Here is a 23,510-nt window from a genome sequence, read left to right on the forward strand (position 1 = left end):
CCAGGACACCTGGGTTCTCTCCCCGTCGCTGGGAGGGGAGTGGGGGCTGGGAGCCCCCATACTCCAGCCTTCTTCTCCCCCCACATTCCCCCCATTCCGCTCCATCGGGCAAAGTCCCTTCAGCTGTTAATTTTTAACCCGACCAGCTCCCCGCCCCCCCATCTGGCCTCCAGCCACCCTGGGTTTGATCCATGGGGCTGAGGGGAGCCCGCGACAGCCCCCCGCCCAGTGCCGCTTTGGCCAGGGAACAGGGACATGGGGCATTTCCCCTCGGGAGGGGGCTGGGGGGGGCTTTCCCGGGGGGGGGGGGGATGGGAGCCCCGCCCCAGATAACAGGCCCTTATCTTTGGTGAGCAGCTGGGCCGGGCTGGGGCAGGGCTTTGGGCCGTGGGGCCGGGCGCCGTGGGGCCGGGGTGTGCGGGGATGGGCCCCCAGCGGCTGCCGTGGCTGCTGCTCCCCACTGCGGCCTTGCTTGGCCTCCTCTTCCTCTCCAGCCTCCGGCTCCGTGAGTGACCCCCCCACCCCGCTGCCCCCCACCCCTGCCCCCCACCAGCCGCCAGCTCCACAAGTGACCCCCTCACCCCAGCGGACACGCACTGCCCCAGCCCCGCCCCCCACGTGCCCCATAGACCCCCCAAACTCCACCTGCCCCCCCACTGCCCCCTCCCTCACCCTGCTGACCTCTGGCCCTGTGTGACTCCCCCCCCCACTTGCTCCAGTTCCCTCAGGCCCCCCACTGGGTGACACCCCCCCTCAGCAACCCCCACCCCTCAGGCCCCCCACTGGGTGACACCCCCCTCAGCAACCCCCACCCCCCGCCTAGCACCCACGCCGGCCTCTGGCTCCGGGAGGGAGCAGGACGGCCCCACAGACCTGCTCCCCCCGTCAACCCCCCCTCCCCGGGCCCCCCAGCCACGGGCTCCCCCCTGGTCCCCCGGGCTCTGTATGAGCATGGTGGGGGGCGGATTGTGTCAGTCCGTGGGACGGCGGGGTGGGGGGGCTGCGCTCGGGGCGGCGCGGGCTGTCATATGTACCAGGCGTGTTCTTAGCGTGTGGCCTGCGTGTGGCCTGCCCCCGTGCCGAGCACACCGGCCGCAGGCTTGTGCGTGGTTCGCGTGTGCAAAGCCGGAGGCCTGCAGCTCCCCGTGTGTGTCATGCGTGTCGTTAGCGTGTGCGCCCCCCCCGTGCAAACTGGGGAGACCACTGGGAATGGGCGGGGGGCACTGTCCGTCTGTCCGCGTCTCTGAGCTCTGTCCTCCCCCCCCGGAATAGCAGAGGTGCACCTCTCGGCCTGCGTTCGGGGCGGGTGGCCCTGTGGCTGGCTCGGGGGCAGAGGGGAGACGCCCCCCTCCGAAGAGGACGGGAAGGTGAGACCCCCCCCTTGTCCTCCTCCCCCGCAAACCCTGCCCCCCTCCCAGCCCTGACTCCTGCCCCCCGTCCCAAATTCGGCTCCTCCCCTGATCCTACCCCAAATCCTCCCCATTCCACCTGCCCCACTTCCTGATCCCGACCCCCCTCCTGCTCGCCCCCCCCCCCCCCCGGCACCTGCCCCACAGAGAACCTGTCTGCTTTGTGTCCCCTCTGCAGCCGCCCCTTCTCGCCCGGACGAGCGGCTCCCGGCTGCCCCTCCCCAGGCATGGGATCCCCCCTCCGGCCCGGGCCCCCCGCTGCCCAGGCCAGGCCTTCCAGATCAGCCGCCTCCTGGCGGCCTTCAGGGCCTGCGTGACTCCGGACGGAGAAATCCTGCTGGGAGAGTATCTGGCTGGCTGGAAAGAACTGATCAAGTGAGTCCATCCCCGTACAACCGGCTGTCCCACCCCAGAGGTGGCCGCATCTCGGCGCCGGGAGAGGGGTCCCCGCGTCACCGGCCGCCCCGCCCCAGAGGTGGCCGCATCTCAGCGCCGGGCGAGGGGTCCCCAAGTCACCGGCCGCCCCGCCCCAGAGGTGGCCGCATCTCAGCGCCGGGCGAGGGGTCCCCGCGTCACCGGCCGCCCCGCCCCAGAGGTGGCCGCATCTCAGCGCCGGGCGAGGGGTCCCCAAGTCACCGGCAGCCCTGCCCCAGAGCTGGCCGCGTCTCAGTGCTGGGAGAGGGGTCCCCGCGACACCGGCCGCCCCGCCCCAGAGGTGGCCGCATCTCAGCGCCGGGCGAGGGGTCCCCAAGTCACCGGCCGCCCCGCCCCAGAGGTGGCCGCATCTCAGCACCGGGCGAGGGGTCCCCGCGTCACCGGCCGCCCCGCCCCAGAGGTGGCCACGTCTCAGTGCCGGGAGAGGGGTCCCCGCGTCACCGGCCGCCCCGCCCCAGAGGTGGCCGCATCTCAGCGCCGGGCGAGGGGTCCCCGCGTCACCGGCCGCCCCGCCCCAGAGGTGGCCACGTCTCAGTGCCGGGAGAGGGGTCCCCGCGTCACCGGCCGCCCCGCCCCAGAGGTGGCCACGTCTCAGTGCCGGGAGAGGGGTCCCCGCGTCACCGGCCGCCCCGCCCCAGAGGTGGCCGCATCTCGGCGCCGGGAGAGGGGTCCCCGCATCACCAGCCGCCCCGCCCCAGAGGTGGCCGCATCTCGGCGCCGGGCCAGGGCTCAGCTGTCCCCTCTCTCTCTCCCCCGCAGACTGATAGACACTCTGGGGGCTGCCTTCGGCCTCCTGGCCCGGGAGACGCAGACGAAGATGGAGATCCTGCAGGGGCACCGTGCGGGGCCGCACGCCCCTCACTACCGCACCCTGCAGGCCATGGTGGCCTTCGAGCTGCGGCGCGGCCTGGTGGGGCTCCGGGCACTGCCCCCGGGCCGGCCCCCCTCGGGCTGCCGGACCCTGCTCCGCCTCCACCGGGCCCTCAAGTGGCTGGAGCTGTTCCTGGGGAAGTTGAGCCGCAGTGGGCCGGAGGAAGACCCCTCCCAGCTCTGCGCCGAGGCCTACCAGGCGGCCCTGGCCCCGTACCACAGCTGGTGGGTGCGCCAGGCGGCCGGGCTGGCCTTCCTGGCCCTGCCCTCGCGCCAGGAGCTGTACGGGCTCGTCTGCGCCGAGGGGGAGCGGGAGGCCCGGGCCGTGCTCCTGGACGCGGTCGGCGTCATCGCCGGAGTCTATAACGTCACCCAGCGGCTCTACGCCGCCCGTGGCCTCTTGGAGCTGCCCTGAGTGGTCGCCGGGGGGCGCCGGAGAGGACAGGGTGGGGGGACTGGCTGACTCAGGGGGGCGGGGAACGGGGCAGGGGCCTGTCCCCTCTAGGGGGCGCCGGCTCCCCCCGGCCCCAGGGCAGGGACTGGCTGGCTCAGGGGGGCGGGGAATGGGGCAGGGGCCTGTCCCCTCTAGGGGGCGCCGTCTCCCCCCGGCCCCAGGGCAGGGACTGGCTGGCTCAGGGGGGCGGGGAACGGGGCAGGGGCCTGTCCCCTCTAGGGGGCGCCGGCTCCCCCCGGCCCCAGGGCAGGGACTGGCTGGCTCAGGGGGGCGGGGAATGGGGCAGGGGCCTGACCCCTCTCGGGGGCGCCGGCTCCCCCCGGCCCCAGGGCAGGGACTGGCTGGCTCGGGGGAGGCAGGAAATGGGGCAGGGGCCTGACCCCTCTCGGGGGCGCCGGCTCCCCCCGGCCCCAGGGCAGGGACTGGCTGGCTCAGGGGGGCGGGGAACGGGGCAGGGGCCTGTCCCCTCTGGGGGGCGCCGGCTGGGCTCTCCCGGGCAGGGCGCTGGGCGCGGTTGTGAACCAGAAGCCCCGGAAACGGGGCCAAGTAAAGAGACGCCCCGAGCTCGACGTGGTGGCTGGAGTCTTTTGTCACGAGACGCTTTTCGCCGCCCAGCCAGGCCGGTCTCTGGGCCTCCTCGGGGGGAGTATCGTGTAGGGGTCCCCCCACCCCATGGAAAAGCAGGGCAGCCCCAGGCACGACACGGGGGGGGGTCTCAGGGGGGCCGTGTGACCCCTGCGGGCGCCGTGCTCCCCGGCTGCCTCCTGCCCTTCGTGAACTGAGCAGCCCCCGCCAGGCGTGGGCAGGGACGGGGGGGACGCAGGGCGGGGGTGGGGCCGTGGGGCAGGGACGGGGGGGACGCAGGGCGGGGGTGGGGCCATGGGGCGGGGCTGGGGGGGACGCAGGGCGGGGGTGGGGCTGTGGGGCAGGGACGGGGGGGATTCAGGGCGGGGGTGGGACCGAGGGGCAGGGATGGCGGGATGCAGGGCGGGGGTGGGGCCGCGGGGCGGGGCTGGGGCCGTGGGGCAGGGACGGGGGAGGGCAGGGACGGGGGGGACGCAGGGCGGGGGTGGGGCCGTGGGGCAGGGACGGGGGGGACGCAGGGCGGGGGTGGGGCCATGGGGCGGGGCTGGGGGGGACGCAGGGCGGGGGTGGGGCTGTGGGGCAGGGACGGGGGGGATTCAGGGCGGGGGTGGGACCGAGGGGCAGGGATGGCGGGACGCAGGGCGGGGGTGGGGCCGCGGGGCGGGGCTGGGGGGGGACGCAGGGCGGGGGTGGGGCTGTGGGGCAGGGACGGGGGAGGGCAGGGACGGGGGGGACGCAGGGCGGGGGTGGGGCCGTGGGGCAGGGACGGGGGGGACGCAGGGCGGGGGTGGGGCCATGGGGCGGGGCTGGGGGGGGACGCAGGGCGGGGGTGGGGCTGTGGGGCAGGGACGGGGGGGATTCAGGGCGGGGGTGGGACCGAGGGGCAGGGATGGCGGGATGCAGGGCGGGGGTGGGGCCGCGGGGCGGGGCTGGGGCCGTGGGGCAGGGACGGGGGAGGGCAGGGACGGGGGGGACGCAGGGCGGGGGTGGGGCCGTGGGGCAGGGACGGGGGGGACGCAGGGCGGGGGTGGGGCCATGGGGCGGGGCTGGGGGGGACGCAGGGCGGGGGTGGGCTGTGGGGCAGGGACGGGGGGGATTCAGGGCGGGGGTGGGACCGAGGGGCAGGGATGGCGGGACGCAGGGCGGGGGTGGGGCCGCGGGGCGGGGCTGGGGGGGGACGCAGGGCGGGGGTGGGGCTGTGGGGCAGGGACGGGGGAGGGCAGGGACGGGGGGGACGCAGGGCGGGGGTGGGGCCGCGGGGCGGGGCTGGGGCCGTGGGGCAGGGACGGGGGAGGGCAGGGACGGGGGGGACGCAGGGCGGGGGTGGGGCCGTGGGGCAGGGACGGGGGGGACGCAGGGCGGGGGTGGGGCCATGGGGCGGGGCTGGGGGGGGACGCAGGGCGGGGGTGGGGCTGTGGGGCAGGGACGGGGGGGATTCAGGGCGGGGGTGGGACCGAGGGGCAGGGATGGCGGGATGCAGGGCGGGGGTGGGGCCGCGGGGCGGGGCTGGGGCCGTGGGGCAGGGACGGGGGAGGGCAGGGACGGGGGGGACGCAGGGCGGGGGTGGGGCCATGGGGCAGGGACGGGGGGGACGCAGGGCGGGGGTGGGGCCATGGGGCGGGGCTGGGGGGGACGCAGGGCGGGGGTGGGGCCGTGGGGCAGGGACGGGGGGGACGCAGGGCGGGGGTGGGGCCGTGGGGCAGGGACGGGGGGGACGCAGGGCGGGGGTGGGGCCATGGGGCGGGGCTGGGGGGGGACGCAGGGCGGGGGTGGGGCTGTGGGGCAGGGACGGGGGGGATTCAGGGCGGGGGTGGGACCGAGGGGCAGGGATGGCGGGACGCAGGGCGGGGGTGGGGCCGCGGGGCGGGGCTGGGGGGGGACGCAGGGCGGGGGTGGGGCCGTGGGGCAGGGACGGGGGAGGGCGGGGCTGGGGGGGGACGCAGGGCGGGGGTGGGGCCGTGGGGCAGGGACGGGGGAGGGCGGGGCTGGGGGGGACGCAGGGCGGCCGTGGGGCAGGGACGGGGGCAGCTCAGCCGGGGCTCCCCAGACGCTAGGGAGGGGGGTGGTGACATCACTCGTGACGTGATGACGTCATACCTGGCCCCGCTGACATCACAGCCCCAAGCGGTGACATCACGGCGGCCGTTCTGCCGTAAAGCGGACCCGGCTGGCGTCGCAAAGGGGATCGGACCCGCTGCCGTAAAGCAACGCCGGAGCCTGGCTGCCCCACCGCCGTAAAGCAGCACCGCCCCATGTGTCGTGAACTCCGCCTCGGCGCTGTGACGCAAGGGCCAGGTGTCGGAAAGACGGCGCGAAGGCGGAATGCCCCTCCCCGCCGTAAAGCGCGACGCCGGCGGCTGCCGTAAAACGGCAAAGCCGCGAGGGCTGCGCGTTGCCGTAAAGCGTCGCCGTCCTCCCCTTCCCCCGCCCGGAGAAAAAAGAGCCGTCTCGCGCTGCCGTAAAGCGAGGCCGCGCGGTGGGGGGTCGGGTAAGTGGGAATTGTCGTAAAACCGCTTAGCCATCCTCCCCGCCGCGCGCAGGGGCCGGTTTTGCGACAGTGTCGCGCGGTGCCGGGGAACATGGCGGCGGCGGCGGTGGCCGGGGTCGGGGTCGGGCCCGCGGGGCGGTTCCCGGACTGGGCGGGGCGGCCCCTGAGCACCGGGGTGAGCGGGGGGGCCCCGGGGGGGCAGGGGGATGAGGAGGGGTCCCGCGGGGGTTAGGGGCGGGGACGGTGGAGGCGGGGGTGTTTGGGGGGCAGAGGGGGTGGGAGGGGCGAGGAGGGGTCCCGGGGGGGTTAGGGGCGGGGGGGGTTGGGGGGCAGAGGGGGGGCAGGGGGGCGAGGAGGGGTCCCGGGGGGGTTAGGGGCGGGGGGGTTGGGGGGCAGGGGGGGGTTAGGGGGCAGAGGGGGGGCAGGGGGATGAGGAGGGGTCCCCGGGGGGATTTGGGGGCAGAGGGGGTGGGAGGGGCGAGGAGGGGTCCCGGGGGGGTTAGGGGCGGGGGGGTTGGGGGCAGAGGGGGTGGGAGGGGCGAGGAGGGGTCCCGGGGGGGTTAGGGGCGGGGGGGTTGGGGGGCAGAGGGGGTGGGAGGGGCGAGGAGGGGTCCCGGGGGGTTAGGGGCGGGGGGTTGGGGGGCAGGGGGGGCAGGAGGGCGGGGGGGGTCCCCGGGGGGGGTTAGGGGCGGGGGGGGTTGGGGGGCAGAGGGGGGGCAGGGGGGCGAGGAGGGGTCCTGGGGGGGTTAGGGGGGCAGAGGGGGTGGGAGGGGCGAGGAGGGGTCCCGGGGGAGTTAGGGGCGGGGGGTTGGGGGGCAGGGGGGCGAGGAGGGGTCCCCGGGGGGGTTAGGGGCGGGGGGGTTGGGGGGCAGAGGGGGTGGGAGGGGCGAGGAGGGGTCCCGGGGGGGTTAGGGGCGGGGGGTTGGGGGGCAGGGGGGGCAGGAGGGCGGGGGGGGTCCCCGGGGGGTTAGGGGCGGGGACGGTGGAGGCGGGGGTGTTTGGGGGGCCCCTGGGGGGGCAGAGGGGAGTCCCGGGGGGGGTTTGGAGGGGTGGGGACAGGGGGCAGAGGGGGTGGGTGGGGCGAGGGGGGGTCTCAGGAGGACTCAAGGCCCCCCCCCGGGCTGTCTGGCCCCCAGGGGCCGGGGCGGGGGCCGCACTCACTCCCCCTTCTCCCCCCAGACGACCATCATCGCCGTGGAGTTCGACGGGGGGGTCGTGATCGGCGCCGACTCCCGGACCACCACGGGGTGAGCGGGGCGGGGGGCTGGCCGGGGTGGGGGCGGGGGGGCTGGTCCGCAGCTCCCCCCCCCGCCCCCGCCAATGGGTTTGTGTCGGTCTCAGGCCCGGGCCGGGCCCTGGTTCTCGCAAGGGGTCTCCCCGGCCCCCCCGGGGGCCGCGTCCGAGGGGCGGGCGGGCTCCCGTCGGCGGCTGGATCTAGCTCCCTGTCCGCGGGGCTTCGTGACCTTAGGGGTCCCCGGGGCTCGGGGGGAGTGGGGGACGGGTTAGGGGGGGTCCCCGGGGCTCGGGGGGGGGGAGTGGGGGACGGGTTGGGGGGGTCCCCGGGGCTCGGGGGGGGGAGTGGGGGGACGGGTTGGGGGGGTCCCCGGGGGCTCGGGGGGGGGAGTGGGGGACGGGTTAGGGGGGGTCCCCGGGGGCTCGGGGGGGGAGTGGGGGACGGGTTAGGGGGGTCCCCGGGGCTCGGGGGGGGGAGTGGGGGACGGGTTAGGGGGGGTCCCCGGGGCTCGGGGGGGGAGTGGGGGACGGGTTAGGGGGGGTCCCCGGGGGCTCGGGGGGGGGAGTGGGGGACGGGTTGGGGGGGTCCCCGGGGCTCGGGGGGGGGGGAGTGGGGGACGGGTGGGGGGGTCCCCGGGGGCTCGGGGGGGGGGAGTGGGGGACGGGTTGGGGGGGTCCCCGGGGCTCGGGGGGGGGGAGTGGGGGACGGGTTGGGGGGGTCCCCGGGGCTCGGGGGGGGAGTGGGGGACGGGTTGGGGGGGTCCCCGGGGCTCGGGGGGGGAGTGGGGGACGGGTTAGGGGGGGTCCCCGGGGCTCGGGGGGGGAGTGGGGGACGGGTTAGGGGGGTCCCCGGGGGCTCGGGGGGGGAGTGGGGGACGGGTTAGGGGGGTCCCCGGGGCTCGGGGGGGGGAGTGGGGGACGGGTTAGGGGGGTCCCCGGGGGCTCGGGGGGGGGGAGTGGGGGACGGGTTGGGGGGGGTCCCGGGGCTCGGGGGGGGAGTGGGGACGGGTTAGGGGGGTCCCCGGGGGCCGGGGGGGGAGTGGGGGACGGGTTGGGGGGGTCCCCGGGGCTCGGGGGGGGGGAGTGGGGGACGGGTTGGGGGGGTCCCCGGGGGCTCGGGGGGGAGTGGGGACGGGTTGGGGGGGTCCCCGGGGCTCGGGGGGGGGAGTGGGGACGGGTTGGGGGGGTCCCCGGGGGCTCGGGGGGGGGAGTGGGGGGACGGGTTAGGGGGGGTCCCCGGGGGCTCGGGGGGGGAGTGGGGGCCGGGTTGGGGGGGTCCCCGGTGCTCGGGGGGGGGGAGTGGGGGCCGGGTTGGGGGGGGTCCCCGGGGCTCGGGGGGGGGGAGTGGGGGCCGGGTTGGGGGGAGTCCCCGGGGCTCGGGGGGGTGTCGGGGGCCGGGTTGGGGGGTCCCCGGGGCTCGGGGGGGTGTCGGGGGCCGGGTTAGGGGGGGGTCCCCGGGGGCGGGGCATGATCCGGCTCCGCCTCCCGCAGCTCCTACGTAGCCAATCGGGTGACGGACAAACTGACGCCAATCCACGAGCGCATCTTCTGCTGCCGCTCCGGCTCCGCCGCCGACACCCAGGCCATCGCCGACGCCGTGGCCTATCAGCTGGGCTTCCACAGTACCGGCCCCGCCCCTGGGCCCCTGGCCCCGCCCCCTGGGCCCCTGGCCCCGCCCCCTCTGCCCCAGGTCCGTTCCCCGCCCGCCATCACCGATGCCGTGGGCCTATCAGCTGGGCTTCCACAGGTACCAGCCCCGCCCCCCTGGGTCCCTGGCCCCGCCCCCTGGGCCCCTGGCCCCGCCCCCTCTGCCCCAGGTCCGTTCCCCGCCCGCCATCACCGATGCCGTGGCCTATCAGCTGGGCTTCCACAGGTACCAGCCCCGCCCCCTGGGCCCCTGGCCCTGCCCCCTGGGTCCCTGGCCCCGCCCCCTCTGCCCCAGGTCCATTCCCTGCCCGCCATCGCCGTGGCCTATCAGCTGGGCTTCCACAGGTCCCTGGCCCCGCCCCCTGGTCCCTGGCCCTGCCCCCTCAGCCCCAGGTCCATTCCCCGCCCGCCATCGCTGATGCTGTGGCCTATCAGCTGGGCTTCCACAGGTACTGGCCCCGCCCCCCTGAGCCTGCCAGGCCCCCTGCGGCCGGTGGGAGTCGGCACCCCCTAGAGGGGACAGGCCCTGTGCCCCATTCCCCGCCCCCCCCGGAGCCCGCCAGGCCCCCCACACCCGCTGGAGGGGACAGGCCCGTGCCCCATTCCCGCCCCCCGGAGCCCGCCAGGCCCCCACACCCGCTGGAGGGGACAGGCCCGCCCCCCGCAGCCCGCCAGGCCCCTGACGGCGGTTCCCTGCCCCGCAGCATCGAGCTGGACGAGCCGCCCCTGGTGCACACGGCCGCCAGCCTCTTCAAGGAGATGTGTTACCGGTACCGCGAGGACCTCATGGCCAGCGTCATCGTCGCCGGCTGGGACAGGCGCAAGGGGGGGCAGGTGAGCCCGGCGGGCGGGGTACCGGGGCCCGGCCACCGGGGGCGCTGCGGAGCCAGGGCTGCCCCGGTGCTCCCGGTGGCGCTGGGGGGTCTCCCCTGGCAGGCAGGGCCGGCACCTGGGCCCCATGTCCCTTCCGTTCTGCATCCTCCAATCTCTGCCCCCATGGAGTGTCCCTGAGATACAGGGTCCTTCACTTCCTGTCCAGAGCCCTGCGCCGCGTCTGAAACAGCCGCCCGCCGGGCAAGGGGCCCCGGGTCGCCCGGCGCCCCGCCCCAGAGCTGGGCGTGTCTCGGCGAGGGGCCCCGGGTCACCCGGCGCCCCACCCCAGAGCTGGGCACGTCTCGGCGAGGGGCCCCGAGTCGCCCGGCGCCCCGCCCCAGAGCACGGCGCGTCTCGGCGAGGGGCCCCGGGTCCCCCGGCGCCCCGCCCCAGAGCACGGCGCGTCTCGGCGAGGGGCCCCGGGTCCCCCGGCGCCCCGCCCCAGAGCACGGCGCGTCTCGGCGAGGGGCCCCGGGTCCCCCGGCGCCCCGCCCCAGAGCACGGCGCGTCTCGGCGAGGGGCCCCGGGTCCCCCGGCGCCCCGCCCCAGAGCTGGGCGCGTCTCGGCGCGGGGCCCCGGGTCGCCCGCCGCCCCGCCCCAGAGCTGGGCGCGTCTCGGCGAGGGGCCCCGGGTCGCCCGGCGCCCCGCCCCAGAGCTGGGCGCGTCTCGGCGAGGGGCCCCGGGTCGCCCGGCGCCCCGCCCCAGAGCACGGCGCGTCTCGGCGCGGGGCCCCGGGTCGCCCGCCGCCCCGCCCCAGAGCTGGGCGCGTCTCGGCGCGGGGCCCCGGGTTGCCCGCCGCCCCGCCCCAGAGCTGGGCGCGTCTCGGCGCGGGGCCCCGGGTCGCCCGCCGCCCCGCCCCAGAGCTGGGCGCGTCTCGGCGCGGGGCCCCGGGTCGCCCGCCGCCCCGCCCCAGAGCTGGGCGCGTCTCGGCGCGGGGCCCCGGGTCGCCCGCCGCCCCGCCCCAGAGCTGGGCGCGTCTCGGCGCGGGGCCCCGGGTCGCCCGCCGCCCCGCCCCAGAGCTGGGCGCGTCTCGGCGCGGGGCCCCGGGTCGCCCGCCGCCCCGCCCCAGAGCTGGGCGCGTCTCGGCGCGGGGCCCCGGGTCGCCCGCCGCCCCGCCCCAGAGCTGGGCGCGTCTCGGCGCGGGGCCCCGGGTCGCCCGGCGCCCCGCCCCAGAGCTGGGCGCGTCTCGGCGCGGGGCCCCGTGTCGCCCGGCGCCCCCCAGACGTGCTCGCTGTCTCTCTCTCCCCAGGTGTTCTCGGTGCCCATGGGCGGGATGATGGTCCGTCAGCCCTTCTCGGTGGGCGGCTCGGGCAGCTCCTACGTCTACGGCTTCGTCGACGCCTCCTACAAGCCGGGCATGAGCCAGGAGGAATGTCTGAGCTTCACGGCCAACGGTACGTCCTGCCCCCGCCCCTCCCAGCCGTTGGGCAGAGGGGGGGACCCAGGAGTCCGGGCGTGCCCCTCCCCCCTGACAGCGCTCTGCTCTCCCCTCCCCTTGCAGCGCTGGCGTTGGCCATGGACCGGGACGGATCCAGCGGCGGGGTGATCCGGCTGGCCGCCATCACGGAGCAGGGCGTGGAGCGGAAGGTCCTCCTGGGCAACCAGCTGCCGCGCTTCGCCGCCGCCTGAGGGGGGCGCCACCCACACGCCGCCCCCCACCCCGGGCGATGGACGGAATAAACTATCACACCCCGCACCCGGCCTCTGTCATTCCAGCCGGACGCCTGGGTTCTCTCCCCGGCTCTGGGAGGGGAGTGGGGGCTGGTGGGTTAGAGTGGGGGGGCTGGGTGCCAGGACTCCTGGGTTCTGTCCCCGACTCTGGGAGGGGAGTGGGGGCTGGTGGGTTAGAGTGGGGGGGCTGGGTGCCAGGACTCCTGGGTTCTGTCCCCGACTCTGGGAGGGGAGTGGGGGCTGGTGGGTTAGAGCGGGGGGGGTTGGAAGCCAGGACTCCTGGGTTCTCTCCCCAGCTCTGGGAGGGGAGTGGGGGCTGGTGGGTTAGAGTGGGGGGGGGGGCTGGGTGCCAGGACTCCTGGGTTCCTCTGGGGCAGGCCATGCCCCGTTTCTGCCTGCACCCTGTATCTGTCGGCTCTTTCCCAGCCCCTGTGCTGGGGGGCAGGGCTGGGGGGCAGGGCGCTGGGCTGAGCAAATGGGGGCCGGGGGGGGGGGGATTCAGCCGCGAGCTCCGCCCTGGCCCTGCCAGGGGTATCGCAGGGAGCTGCTGCCCCGGCCTCCCTTCCCCCGCCTGGGCCGGCTCTGTGTGCGGGCCGGGCGCCAGGATCTCGCCTGCCAGCCACAGCCCCCGCCCAGCGCCTCTAGGGCATGTCAGTGCCCCGCCCCCCAGCTGGGCCGTGGGGCTGGACTGGCGCCCGGGGGGAACCCGACTGGTTCTGATCCCGGATCCCCCGGTCAGACACCAAACCCCCCTGAGTTCTGAACCCTCCTTTATGGCCGTGCTGGTGCAATCTCCCCTCCCCTCCCCGCCGACAAAACCCCAGGCAGGAGCCACCCCACACCCCCCTCCCTGAGTCCAGCCCCATATCGCCCCCCAGCCGAGAGTCCTCTGCAGGTCCTTGTGGGGGGCTGGCGGTAGGCGCGGGCTGTGTCCAGGGGGCTGACTCTCTGTCGCGGGCGGGGCTGGTTGGTGCTGGGGGTCCCAGTCCACCGTCAGCCGGTGCAGTCGATGCCGTGGGGGGCTGGCGGGCGCCGGCGGGTGCAGTCGATGCCGTGGGGGGCTGGCAGGCGCCGGCGGGTGCAGTCGATGCCGTGGGGGCTGGCGGGCGCTGGCGGATGGAGTCGATGCCATGGAGGTCTGGCGGGCGCCGTGGGGGGCTGGCAGGCTTCGTGGGGGGCTGGCGGGCGCCATGGGGGGGGCTGGCAGGCGCCGGCAGGTGCAGTCGATGCCGTGGGGGCTGGCAGGCATCGTGGAGGGGGCTGGCGGGCGCCGTGGGGGGGGCTGGCGGGCGCTGGCAGGTGCAGTCGATGCCGTGGGGGGCTGGTGGGCGCCGAGGGGGGGGCTGGCGGGTGCCCGTGGGTGCAGTCGATGCTGTGGGGGGCTGGCGGGTGCTGTGGGGGGGTTGGCAAGCGCCGGCGGGTGCAGTCGATGCTGTGGGGGGCTGGCAGGCATCGTGGGGGGCTGGCGGGCGCCGTGGCGGGGGCTGGCGGGCGCTGGCAGGTGCAGTCGATGCCGTGGGAGGCTGGCGGGCGCCATGGGGGGGGCAGGGGGGCGCTGGCGGGTGCAGTCAATGCCATGGGGGGCTGGCGGGTGCTGTGGTGGGGGGCTGGCGGTTGCCGGCGGGTGCAGTCAATGCTGTGGGGGGCTGGCAGGCATCGTGGGGGGCTGGTGGGTGCCATGGGGGGGGCTGGCGGGTGCAGTCAATGCCGTGGGGGGCTGGCAGGCATCGTGGGGGGCTGGCAGGCGCCGGCGGGTGCAGTCGATTCCGCGGGGGGCTGGCGGGTGCCGTGGGGGGGGCTGGCAGGTGCTGGCGTGTGCAGTCGATGCCGTGGGGGGCTGGCAGGCGCCGGCGGGTGCAGTCGCTGCCGTGGGGGAGGCTGGCGGGCGCCGGGGGGGGCTGGCGGGTGCCCGTGGGTGCAGTCGATGCCGTGGGGGGCTGGCGGGTGCTGTGGGGGGGCTGGCAGTCGCCGGCGGGTGCAGTCGATGCCGTGGGGGGCTGGCGGGCGCCATGGGGGGAGGTGGCGGGCGCTGGCGGGTGCAGTCGATGCCGTGGGGGGCTGGCGGGTGCCATGGGGGGGCTGGCAGGCATCGTGGGGGGCTGGCGGGTGCCGGCGGGTGCAGTCGATGCCGTGGGGGGCTGGCGGGCGCCATGGGGGGGCTGGCGGGCGCTGGCGGGTGCAGTCGATGCTGTGGGGGGCTGGTGGGTGCCATGGGGGGGCTGGCAGGCATCGTGGGGGGCTGGCGGGCGCCGAAGGGGGGGCTGGCAGGCGCCGGCGGGTGCAGTCGATGCCGTGGGGGGCTGGCGGGTGCCATGGGGGGGCTGGCAGGCATCGTGGGGGGCTGGCGGGTGCAGTCAATGCCGTGGGGGGCTGGCAGGCATCGTGGGGGGCTGGCGGGTGCCGGTGGGGGCAGTCGATGCCGTGGGGGGCTGGCAGGCATCGTGGGGGGCTGGCGGGCGCCATGGGGGGAGCTGGCGGGCGCCGGCGGGTGCAGTCGATGCCGTGGGGGGCTGGCGGGTGCCATGGGGGGGCTGGCAGGCATCGTGGGGGGCTGGCAGGCGCCGGCGGGTGCAGTCGATGCCGTGGGGGGCTGGCGGGTGCCATGGGGGGGGCTGGCGGGTGCCGGCGGGTGCAGTCGATGCTGTGGGGGGCTGGCAGGCATCGTGGGGGGCTGGCGGGCGCTGTGGGGGGAGCTGGCGGGCGCCGGCAGGTGCAGTCGATGCCGTGGGGGGCTGGCAGGCATCGTGGGGGGCTGGCGGGCGCCATGGGGGGAGCTGGCGGGCGCCGGCGGGTGCAGTCGATGCCGTGGGGGGCTGGCGGGTGCCATGGGGGGGCTGGCAGGCATCGTGGGGGGCTGGCGGGTGCCGGCGGGTGCAGTTGATGCTGTGGGGGGCTGGCAGGCATCATGGGGGGCTGGCGGGCGCCATGGGGGGAGCTGGCGGGCACCGGCGGGTGCAGTCGATGCCGTGGGGGGCTGGCGGGTGCCATGGGGGCGCTGGCAGGCATCGTGGGGGGCTGGCGGGTGCCGGCGGGTGCAGTCGATGCTGTGGGGGGCTGTCAGGCAGCGTGGGGGGCTGGCGGGTGCCGGCGGGTGCAGTCGATGCTGTGGGGGGCTGGCAGGCATCGTGGGGGGCTGGCGGGCGCCGTGGGGGGGGCTGGCAGGCGCCAGCGGGTGCAGTTGATGCCGTGGGGGGCTGGCGGGTGCCATGGGGGGGCTGGCAGGCATCGTGGGGGGCTGGCGGGTGCCGGCGGGTGCAGTCGATGCTGTGGGGGGCTGGCAGGCATCGTGGGGGGCTGGCGGGCGCCGAGGGGGGAGCTGGCGGGCGCCGGCGGGTGCAGTCGATGCCGTGGGGGGCTGGCAGGCATCGTGGGGGGCTGGCGGGTGCCATGGGGGGAGCTGGCGGGTGCCGGCGGGTGCAGTCGATGCCGTGGGGGGCTGGCGGGTGCCATGGGGGCGCTGGCAGGCATCGTGGGGGGCTGGCGGGTGCCGGCGGGTGCAGTCGATGCTGTGGGGGGCTGGCAGGCATCGTGGGGGGCTGGCGGGCGCCGGCAGGTGCAGTCGATGCCGTGGGGGGCTGGCGGGCGCCATGGGGGCGCTGGCAGGCATCGTGGGGGGCTGGTGGGTGCCGGCGGGTGCAGTCGATGCCGTGGGGGGCTGGCAGGCATCGTGGGGGGCTGGCGGGCGCCGTGGGGGGGGGCTGGCAGGCGCCAGCGGGTGCAGTCGATGCCGTGGGGGGCTGGCGGGTGCCATGGGGGGGCTGGCAGGCATCGTGGGGGGCTGGCGGGTGCCGGCGGGTGCAGTCGATGCTGTGGGGGGCTGGCAGGCATCGTGGGGGGCTGGCGGGCGCCGAGGGGGGAGCTGGCGGGCGCCGGCGGGTGCAGTCGATGCCGTGGGGGGCTGGCAGGCGCCGTGGGGGGCTGGCAGGCATCGTGGGGGGCTGGCGGGTGCCATGGGGGGGCTGGCAGGCATCGGGGGGGGCTGGCGGGTGCCGGCGGGTGCAGTCGATGCTGTGGGGGGCTGGCAGGCATCGTGGGGGGCTGGCGGGCGCCGTGGGGGGAGCTGGCGGGCGCCGGCGGGTGCAGTCGATGCCGTGGGGGGCTGGCAGGCATCGTGGGGGGCTGGCGGGTGCCATGGGGGGAGCTGGCGGGTGCCGGCGGGTGCAGTCGATGCCGTGGGGGGCTGGCGGGTGCCATGGGGGCGCTGGCAGGCATCGTGGGGGGCTGGCGGGTGCCGGCGGGTGCAGTCGATGCTGTGGGGGGCTGGCAGGCATCGTGGGGGGCTGGCGGGCGCCGGCAGGTGCAGTCGATGCCGTGGGGGGCTGGCGGGTGCCATGGGGGGGCTGGCAGGCATCGTGGGGGGCTGGCGGGTGCCGGCGGGTGCAGTCGATGCTGGGGGGGGCTGGTGGGCGCCGTGGGGGGGGCTGGCAGGCATCGTGGGGGGCTGGCGGGCGCCGTGGGGGGGCTGGCAGGCGCCAGCGGGTGCAGTCGATGCTGTGGGGGGCTGGCGGGCGCCGTGGGGGGCTGGCGGGCGCCGTGGGGGGGGCCGGCGGGTGCAGTCGATGCTGGGGGGGGCTGGCGGGCACCGGCGGGCGCAGTCGATGCTGTGGGGGGCTGGCGGGCGCCATGGGGGGGCTGGCGGGCGCCGTGGGGGGCTGGCGGGCGCCGTTGGGGGGGCCGGCGGGTGCAGTCAATGCTGTGGGGGGCTGGCGGGCGCCGTGGGGGGGGCTGGCGGGCACCGGCGGGCGCAGTCGATGCCGTGGGGGGCTGGCGGGCGCAGTGGGGGGGCTGGCGGGCGCCGTGGGGGGGCTGGCGGGCGCCGGCGGGTGCAGTCGATGCCGTGGGGGGCTGGCGGGTGCCATGGGGGGGCTGGCAGGCATCGTGGGGGGCTGGCGGGTGCCGGCGGGTGCAGTCGATGCTGTGGGGGGCTGGCGGGCGCCGTGGGGGGCTGGCGGGTGCCGGCGGGTGCAGTCGATGCTGTGGGGGGCTGCCGGGCGCCATGGGGGGAGCTGGCGGGTGCCGGCGGGTGCAGTCGATGCCGTGGGAGGCTGGCGGGTGCCATGGGGGCGCTGGCAGGCGCCGTGGGGGGCTGGCGGGCGCCGTGGGGGGCTGGCGGGCACCATGGGGGGGCTGGCGGGCGCTGGCGGGTGCAGTCGATGCTGTGGGGGGCTGGCAGGCATCGTGGGGGGCTGGCGGGCGCCGTGGGGGGGGCCGGCGGGTGCAGTCGATGCTGTGGGGGGCTGGCGGGCGCCATGGGGGGCTGGCGGGCGCCGTGGGGGGGCCGGCGGGTGCAGTCGATGCCGTGGGGGGCTGGCAGGCATCGTGGGGGGCTGGCGGGCGCCGTGGGGGGGGCCGGCGGGTGCAGTCGATGCTGTGGGGGGCTGGCGGGCGCCATGGGGGGCTGGCGGGCGCCGTGGGGGGGCCGGCGGGTGCAGTCGATGCCGTGGGGGGCTGGCAGGCATCGTGGGGGGCTGGCGGGCATCGTGGGGGGCTGGCGGGCGCAGTCGATGCCGCGGGGGCCGAGTCCAGCTGGTGGCGGAAGGAGACTCAGGCCCGGCCTGGCCCCGCGTCCCGCTCGCTGCTGGTGGAGGGCGGGGCGCTGGGGGCCCCTCCCTGGGGGAAGCTGGGGGGCAGAGAGGGGAGGGTGGGAGCTGAGCCCAGGGTTCCTGGGGGGCTCAGGGAGCGGGTCTGGGGAGAGCGGGGTTGGGGGACAGGAGGTGGATGGGGAATCAGGAAAGATGGGGGGCACGGCAAATCTGGGGAGGGGATTTGGGGGGATGGGGGCCCAGGAGAAGCAATGCAGCAGCCTCGCCCCTATCCTGCTGGGGGCCTGTGGGGCAGAGCAGGGGGTCGGGCAGGGCCCTGAAGAGGGGGCCCGGGGTCTCAGCCCCCACCTCGGTGGGGCGGGAGGTGACACCTGACAGCTCGGGATAATGGCCAGGCTGGGATCCCAGCCCCCCCCCCCCCCAATCAGTGGGGCCCAGCCCCCCCACGGCCCAGGCCTGGCCTGGCCTGGCCCCATGGACACTGAGCAGACTCCCCCATCCCCGCAAACAGCCCCGTCTTCTGCCTCACAGACCCACTGCACCCCCCAGATCTCCTCAAGCTGCACCCACGGCTAGGACCCCCCCCGCCCTGAACTATTTGGGGCTCAAAGTTTCGGACCCTCCCCAAATGGACCCCCCCAGCTCCAGGACCCCCTGGTTCTCCCCCCTCCCTGGGCTCTTGGCCCAGGGCCCCCTGCTGCACCCTTCTTCCCTCGGGGTTCCCCCTACAACGCGTGCTGTGCCCCCCCAGCATCACCCCTCTGCCCCCACCCCCTGTGGCCCCCCTTACCTCTGCCCCCCAAGCCTCCCCTCCCCCAACGACCTGGGCATCCCCCCGCTCTGGGCTCCCAGCCCCCCCTTACCTGGAGGTCTCTGGAGGTGGGGGTCCCCGCTCTCAGCTATGGGGCTGCCCCAGCGCGAGGTGTCCGGCCGCTGAGCTTCCCCCTCGGTGCAGCTGGCTCTGGGGCGTGTCTGCCAGGTGCTGCCTGGGACTGGCTGGGTCCCGGCCCCCCCTTGGCTCTGCCCCGCCCCCCCCAGGGGCCAGCCCCGCTGGGGGAGGGGGAGGGATGGAGTCCTGGGGGGCTGTGGGTCAGCAGTGAGGGGCACTGGCAAGGCAGGGGGCTGTGGGTCAGGAGTGAGGGGCACCAGCAGAGCTGGGGTGGGGGGCAGGGATGGAGTCCCGGGGGGCTGTGGGTCCAGAGTGAGGGGCACCGGCAGGGCTGGGGGGCGGGGGACAAGGATGGTGTCCTGGGGGGCTGTGGGTCAGGAGCGAGGGGCACCGGCTGGGCTAGCAGGGGGCTGCGGGTCGGGAGTGAGGGGCACCGGCAGAGCTGCGGGGGCAGGGATGGAGTCCCGGGGGGCTGTGGGTCAGGAGTGAGGGGCACCGGCAGAGCTGGGGGGCGGGGGCAGGGGGCTGCGGGTCGGGAGTGAGGGGCACCGGCAGGGGGCAGGGATGGATTCCCCGGGGGCTGTGGGTCAGGAGTGAGGGGCACCGGCAGAGCTGGGGGGCGGGGGCAGGGGGCTGCGGGTCGGGAGTGAGGGGCACCGGCAGGGGGCAGGGATGGAGTCCCGGGGGGCTGTGGGTCGGGAGTGAGGGGCACCGGCAGAGCTGGGGGGGCAGGGATGGAGTCCCGGGGGCTGTGGGTCAGGAGTGAGGGGCAGCGGCGGGGCTGGGGGGGGGCAGGGGGCAGGGATGGAGTCCCGGGGGGCTGTGGGTCGGGAGTCAGGGGCACCGGTAGGGGGCAGGGATGGAGTCCCGGGGGGCTGCGGGTCGGGAGTGAGGGGCAGCGGCAGGGGGCAGGGATGGAGTCCCGGGGGGGCTGTGGGTCGGGAGTGAGGGGCACCGGCATGGGGCAGGGATGGAGTCCCGGGGGGCTGTGGGTCGGGAGTGAGGGGCACCGGCAGGGGGCAGGGATGGAGTCCCGGGGGGCTGTGGGTCAGGAGTGAGGGGCACCGGCAGAGCTGGGGGGGCAGGGATGGAGTCCCGGGGGGCTGTGGGTCGGGAGTGAGGGGCACCGGTAGGGGGCAGGGATGGAGTCCCGGGGGGCTGCGGGTCGGGAGTGAGGGGCACCGGCAGGGGGCAGGGATGAAGTCCTGGGGGGCTGTGGGTCGGGAGTGAGGGGCACCGGTAGGGGGCAGGGATGGAGTCCCGGGGGGCTGTGGGTCGGGAGTGAGGGGCACCGGCAGAGCTGGGGGGGGCAGGGGGCAGGGATGGAGTCCCGGGGGGCTGTGGGTCGGGAGTGAGGGGCACCGGTAGGGGGCAGGGATGGAGTCCCGGGGGGCTGCGGGTCGGGAGTGAGGGGCACCGGTAGGGGGCAGGGATGGAGTCCCGGGGGGTTGCGGGTCGGCAGTGAGGGGCACCGGTAGGGGGCAGGGATGGAGTGCGGGGGGGCTGCGGGTCAGGAGTGAGGGGCACCGGTAGGGGGCAGGGATGGAGTCCCGGGGGGCTGCGGGTCGGGAGTGAGGGGCACCGGTAGGGGGCAGGGATGGAGTGCGGGGGGGCTGCGGGTCAGGAGTGAGGGGCACCGGTAGGGGGCAGGGATGGAGTCCCGGGGGGCTGTGGGTCGGGAGTGAGGGGCACCGGTAGGGGGCAGAGATGGAGTCCCAGGGGGCTGCGGGTCGGGAGTGAGGGGCACCGGTAGGGGGCAGGGATGGAGTCCCGGGGGGCTGTGGGTCGGGAGTGAGGGGCACCGGTAGGGGGCAGGGATGGAGTCCCGGGGGGCTGCGGGTCGGGAGTGAGGGGCACCGGTAGGGGGCAGGGATGGAGTCCCGGGGGGCTGTGGGTCGGGAGTGAGGGGCACCGGTAGGGGGCAGGGATGGAGTCCCGGGGGGCTGCGGGTCGGGAGTGAGGGGCACCGGCAGGGATGGAGTCCCGGGGGGCTGTGGGTCGGGAGTGAGGGGCACCGGTAGGGGGCAGGGATGGAGTCCTGGGGGGCTGTGGGTCGGGAGTGAGGGGCACCGGTAGGGGGCAGGGATGGAGTCCTGGGGGGCTGTGGGTCGGGAGTGAGGGGCACCGGCAGGGGGCAGGGATGAGGTCCTGGGGGGCTGTGGGTCGGGAGTGAGGGGCACCGGCAGGGGGCAGGGATGAGGTCCTGGGGGGCTGTGGGTCGGGAGTGAGGGGCACCGGTAGGGGGCAGGGATGGAGTCCCGGGGGGCTGCGGGTCGGGAGTGAGGGGCACCGGCAGGGGGCAGGGATGGATTCCCCGCGGGCTGTGGGTCAGGAGTGAGGGGCACCGGCAGAGCTGGGGGGCGGGGGCAGGGGGCTGCGGGTCGGGAGTGAGGGGCACCGGCAGGGGGCAGGGATGGAGTCCCGGGGGGCTGTGGGTCGGGAGTGAGGGGCACCGGCAGAGCTGGGGGGGCAGGGATGGAGTCCCGGGGGGCTGTGGGTCAGGAGTGAGGGGCACCGGTAGGGGGCAGGGATGGAGTCCCGGGGGGCTGCGGGTCGGGAGTCAGGGGCACCGGTAGGGGGCAGGGATGGAGTCCCGGGGGGCTGTGGGTCGGGAGTGAGGGGCACCGGCATGGGGCAGGGATGGAGTCCCGGGGGGCTGTGGGTCGGGAGTGAGGGGCACCGGCAGGGGGCAGGGATGGAGTCCCGGGGGGCTGTGGGTCGGGAGTGAGGGGCACCGGCAGAGCTGGGGGGGCAGGGAGGAAGTCCCGGGGGGCTGCGGGTCGGGAGTGAGGGGCACCGGTAGGGGGCAGGGATGGAGTCCTGGGGGGCTGTGGGTCAGGAGTGAGGGGCACCGGCAGAGCTGGGGGGGGCAGGGATGGAGTCCCGGGGGGCTGTGGGTCGGGAGTGAGGGGCACCGGTAGGGGGCAGGGATGGAGTCCCGGGGGGCTGCGGGTCGGGAGTGAGGGGCACCGGCAGGGGGCAGGGATGAAGTCCTGGGGGGCTGTGGGTCGGGAGTGAGGGGCACCGGTAGGGGGCAGGGATGGAGTCCCGGGGGGCTGTGGGTCGGGAGTGAGGGGCACCGGCAGAGCTGGGGGGGGCAGGGGGCAGGGATGGAGTCCCGGGGGGCTGTGGGTCAGCAGTGAGGGGCACCGGTAGGGGGCAGGGATGGAGTCCTGGGGGGCTGTGGGTCAGGAGTGAGGGGCAGCGGCAGGGCTGGGGGGGGCAGGGATGGAGTCCCGGGGGGCTGTGGGTCGGGAGTGAGGGGCACCGGTAGGGGGCAGGGATGGAGTCCTGGGGGGCTGTGGGTCGGGAGTGAGGGGCACCGGTAGGGGCAGGGATGGAGTCCCGGGGGGCTGTGGGTCGGGAGTGAGGGGCACCGGTAGGGGGCAGGGATGGAGTCCCGGGGGGCTGTGGGTCAGGAGTGAGGGGCACCGGCAGAGCTGGGGGGGCAGGGATGGAGTCCCGGGGGGCTGTGGGTCGGGAGTGAGGGGCACCGGTAGGGGGCAGGGATGGAGTGCGGGGGGGCTGCGGGTCAGGAGTGAGGGGCACCGGTAGGGGGCAGGGATGGAGTGCGGGGGGGCTGCGGGTCAGGAGTGAGGGGCACCGGTAGGGGGCAGGGATGGAGTCCCGGGGGGCTGTGGGTCGGGAGTGAGGGGCACCGGTAGGGGGCAGAGATGGAGTCCCGGGGGGCTGTGGGTCGGGAGTGAGGGGCACCGGTAGGGGGCAGGGATGGAGTCCCGGGGGGCTGTGGGTCGGGAGTGAGGGGCACCGGTAGGGGGCAGGGATGGAGTCCCGGGGGGCTGTGGGTCAGCAGTGAGGGGCACCGGTAGGGGGCAGGGATGGAGTCCTGGGGGGCTGTGGGTCAGGAGTGAGGGGCACCGGTAGGGGGCAGGGATGGAGTCCTGGGGGGCTGTGGGTCAGGAGTGAGGGGCAGCGGCAGGGCTGGGGGGGGCAGGGATGGAGTCCCGGGGGGCTGTGGGTCGGGAGTGAGGGGCACCGGTAGGGGGCAGGGATGGAGTCCTGGGGGGCTGTGGGTCGGGAGTGAGGGGCACCGGTAGGGGGCAGGGATGGAGTCCCGGGGGGCTGTGGGTCGGGAGTGAGGGGCACCGGTAGGGGGCAGGGATGGAGTCCCGGGGGGCTGTGGGTCAGGAGTGAGGGGCACCGGCAGAGCTGGGGGGGCAGGGATGGAGTCCCGGGGGGCTGTGGGTCGGGAGTGAGGGGCACCGGTAGGGGGCAGGGATGGAGTGCGGGGGGGCTGCGGGTCAGGAGTGAGGGGCACCGGTAGGGGGCAGGGATGGAGTCCCGGGGGGCTGCGGGTCGGGAGTGAGGGGCACCGGTAGGGGGCAGGGATGGAGTGCGGGGGGGCTGCGGGTCAGGAGTGAGGGGCACCGGTAGGGGGCAGGGATGGAGTCCCGGGGGGCTGTGGGTCGGGAGTGAGGGGCACCGGTAGGGGGCAGAGATGGAGTCCCGGGGGGCTGTGGGTCGGGAGTGAGGGGCACCGGTAGGGGGCAGGGATGGAGTCCCAGGGGGCTGTGGGTAGGGAGTGAGGGGCACCGGTAGGGGGCAGGGATGGAGTCCCGGGGGGCTGTGGGTCGGGAGTGAGGGGCACCGGTAGGGGGCAGGGATGGAGTCCCGGGGGGCTGCGGGTCGGGAGTGAGGGGCACCGGCAGGGATGGAGTCCCGGGGGGCTGTGGGTCGGGAGTGAGGGGCACCGGTAGGGGGCAGGGATGGAGTCCTGGGGGGCTGTGGGTCGGGAGTGAGGGGCACCGGCAGGGGGCAGGGATGAGGTCCTGGGGGGCTGTGGGTCGGGAGTGAGGGGCACCGGCAGGGGGCAGGGATGAGGTCCTGGGGGGCTGTGGGTCGGGAGTGAGGGGCACCGGTAGGGGGCAGGGATGGAGTCCCGGGGGGCTGTGGGTCGGGAGTGAGGGGCACCGGTAGGGGGCAGGGATGGAGTCCCGGGGGGCTGCGGGTCGGGAGTGAGGGGCACCGGCAGGGATGGAGTCCCGGGGGGCTGTGGGTCGGGAGTGAGGGGCACCGGTAGGGGGCAGGGATGGAGTCCTGGGGGGCTGTGGGTCGGGAGTGAGGGGCACCGGTAGGGGGCAGGGATGGAGTCCTGGGGGGCTGTGGGTCGGGAGTGAGGGGCACCGGTAGGGGGCAGGGATGGAGTCCCGGGGGGCTGCGGGTCGGGAGTGAGGGGCACCGGCAGAGCTGGGGGGGCAGGGATGGAGTCCCGGGGGGCTGCGGGTCGGGAGCGAGGGCCACCGGCAGCTGCCGGGCTCCGGCCCCATAGCCCAGCCCCAGTTGTTGTGGGGTCCGTGGGGTGCCCAGGGCAGGGCAGCGCAGGAGGGCGTGTTATTGTAGGGTCTCCCCGGAGCCCCGCCCCACAACCGGCCCCACCTCCCCTGCTGGGGAA

The 23,510-nt window shown here is 77.0% G+C and overlaps 2 protein-coding genes across 3 annotated transcripts; both read left to right on the top strand.

Moving 5' to 3' along the window:
* Positions 1-358: 358 nt before the first annotated feature.
* Positions 359-3,180, top strand: GLTPD2 (glycolipid transfer protein domain containing 2). 2 transcript variants are annotated; one of them, XM_084616117.1, is made up of 4 exons: positions 359-505; positions 1,273-1,367; positions 1,588-1,784; positions 2,604-3,180. In XM_084616117.1, exons 1-4 carry the CDS (start codon positions 424-426, stop codon positions 3,127-3,129), a joined length of 900 nt encoding a protein of 299 aa, XP_084472243.1. In that variant the 5' UTR covers positions 359-423; the 3' UTR covers positions 3,130-3,180. The 2 variants fall into 2 exon arrangements, with proteins under 2 accessions (XP_084472243.1, XP_084472244.1); XM_084616118.1 differs by having other exon boundaries at positions 1,276-1,367.
* A 3,088-nt stretch (positions 3,181-6,268) lies between these two features.
* On the top strand, positions 6,269-11,690 carry PSMB6 (proteasome 20S subunit beta 6). The gene is made up of 6 exons (XM_084616119.1): positions 6,269-6,416; positions 7,421-7,488; positions 8,966-9,094; positions 9,823-9,955; positions 11,244-11,388; positions 11,496-11,690. The coding sequence occupies exons 1-6, from the start codon at positions 6,333-6,335 to the stop codon at positions 11,621-11,623; spliced, it is 687 nt and encodes a 228-aa protein (XP_084472245.1). The 5' UTR covers positions 6,269-6,332; the 3' UTR covers positions 11,624-11,690.
* Positions 11,691-23,510: the final 11,820 nt, after the last annotated feature.

This window comes from Lepidochelys olivacea (genome assembly GCF_965140295.1).
Source record: "Lepidochelys olivacea isolate rLepOli2 genome assembly, chromosome: 28".
NCBI lineage: Eukaryota > Metazoa > Chordata > Testudines > Cheloniidae > Lepidochelys > Lepidochelys olivacea.

Bases quoted from the DNA above. Each gene is read 5' to 3' on its own strand.
- PSMB6 (XM_084616119.1), top strand. From the start codon at position 6,333: ATGGCGGCGGCGGCGGTGGCCGGGGTCGGGGTCGGGCCCGCGGGGCGG. The intron at 7,489-8,965 runs GTGAGCGGGGCG...CGCCTCCCGCAG, and splicing joins GACTCCCGGACCACCACGGG to CTCCTACGTAGCCAATCGGG. The intron at 11,389-11,495 runs GTACGTCCTGCC...CTCCCCTTGCAG, and splicing joins TCTGAGCTTCACGGCCAACG to CGCTGGCGTTGGCCATGGAC.
- GLTPD2 (XM_084616117.1), top strand. From the start codon at position 424: ATGGGCCCCCAGCGGCTGCCGTGGCTGCTGCTCCCCACTGCGGCCTTG. The intron at 506-1,272 runs GTGAGTGACCCC...CCCCCGGAATAG, and splicing joins CCTCTCCAGCCTCCGGCTCC to CAGAGGTGCACCTCTCGGCC. The intron at 1,368-1,587 runs GTGAGACCCCCC...TCCCCTCTGCAG, and splicing joins CCTCCGAAGAGGACGGGAAG to CCGCCCCTTCTCGCCCGGAC.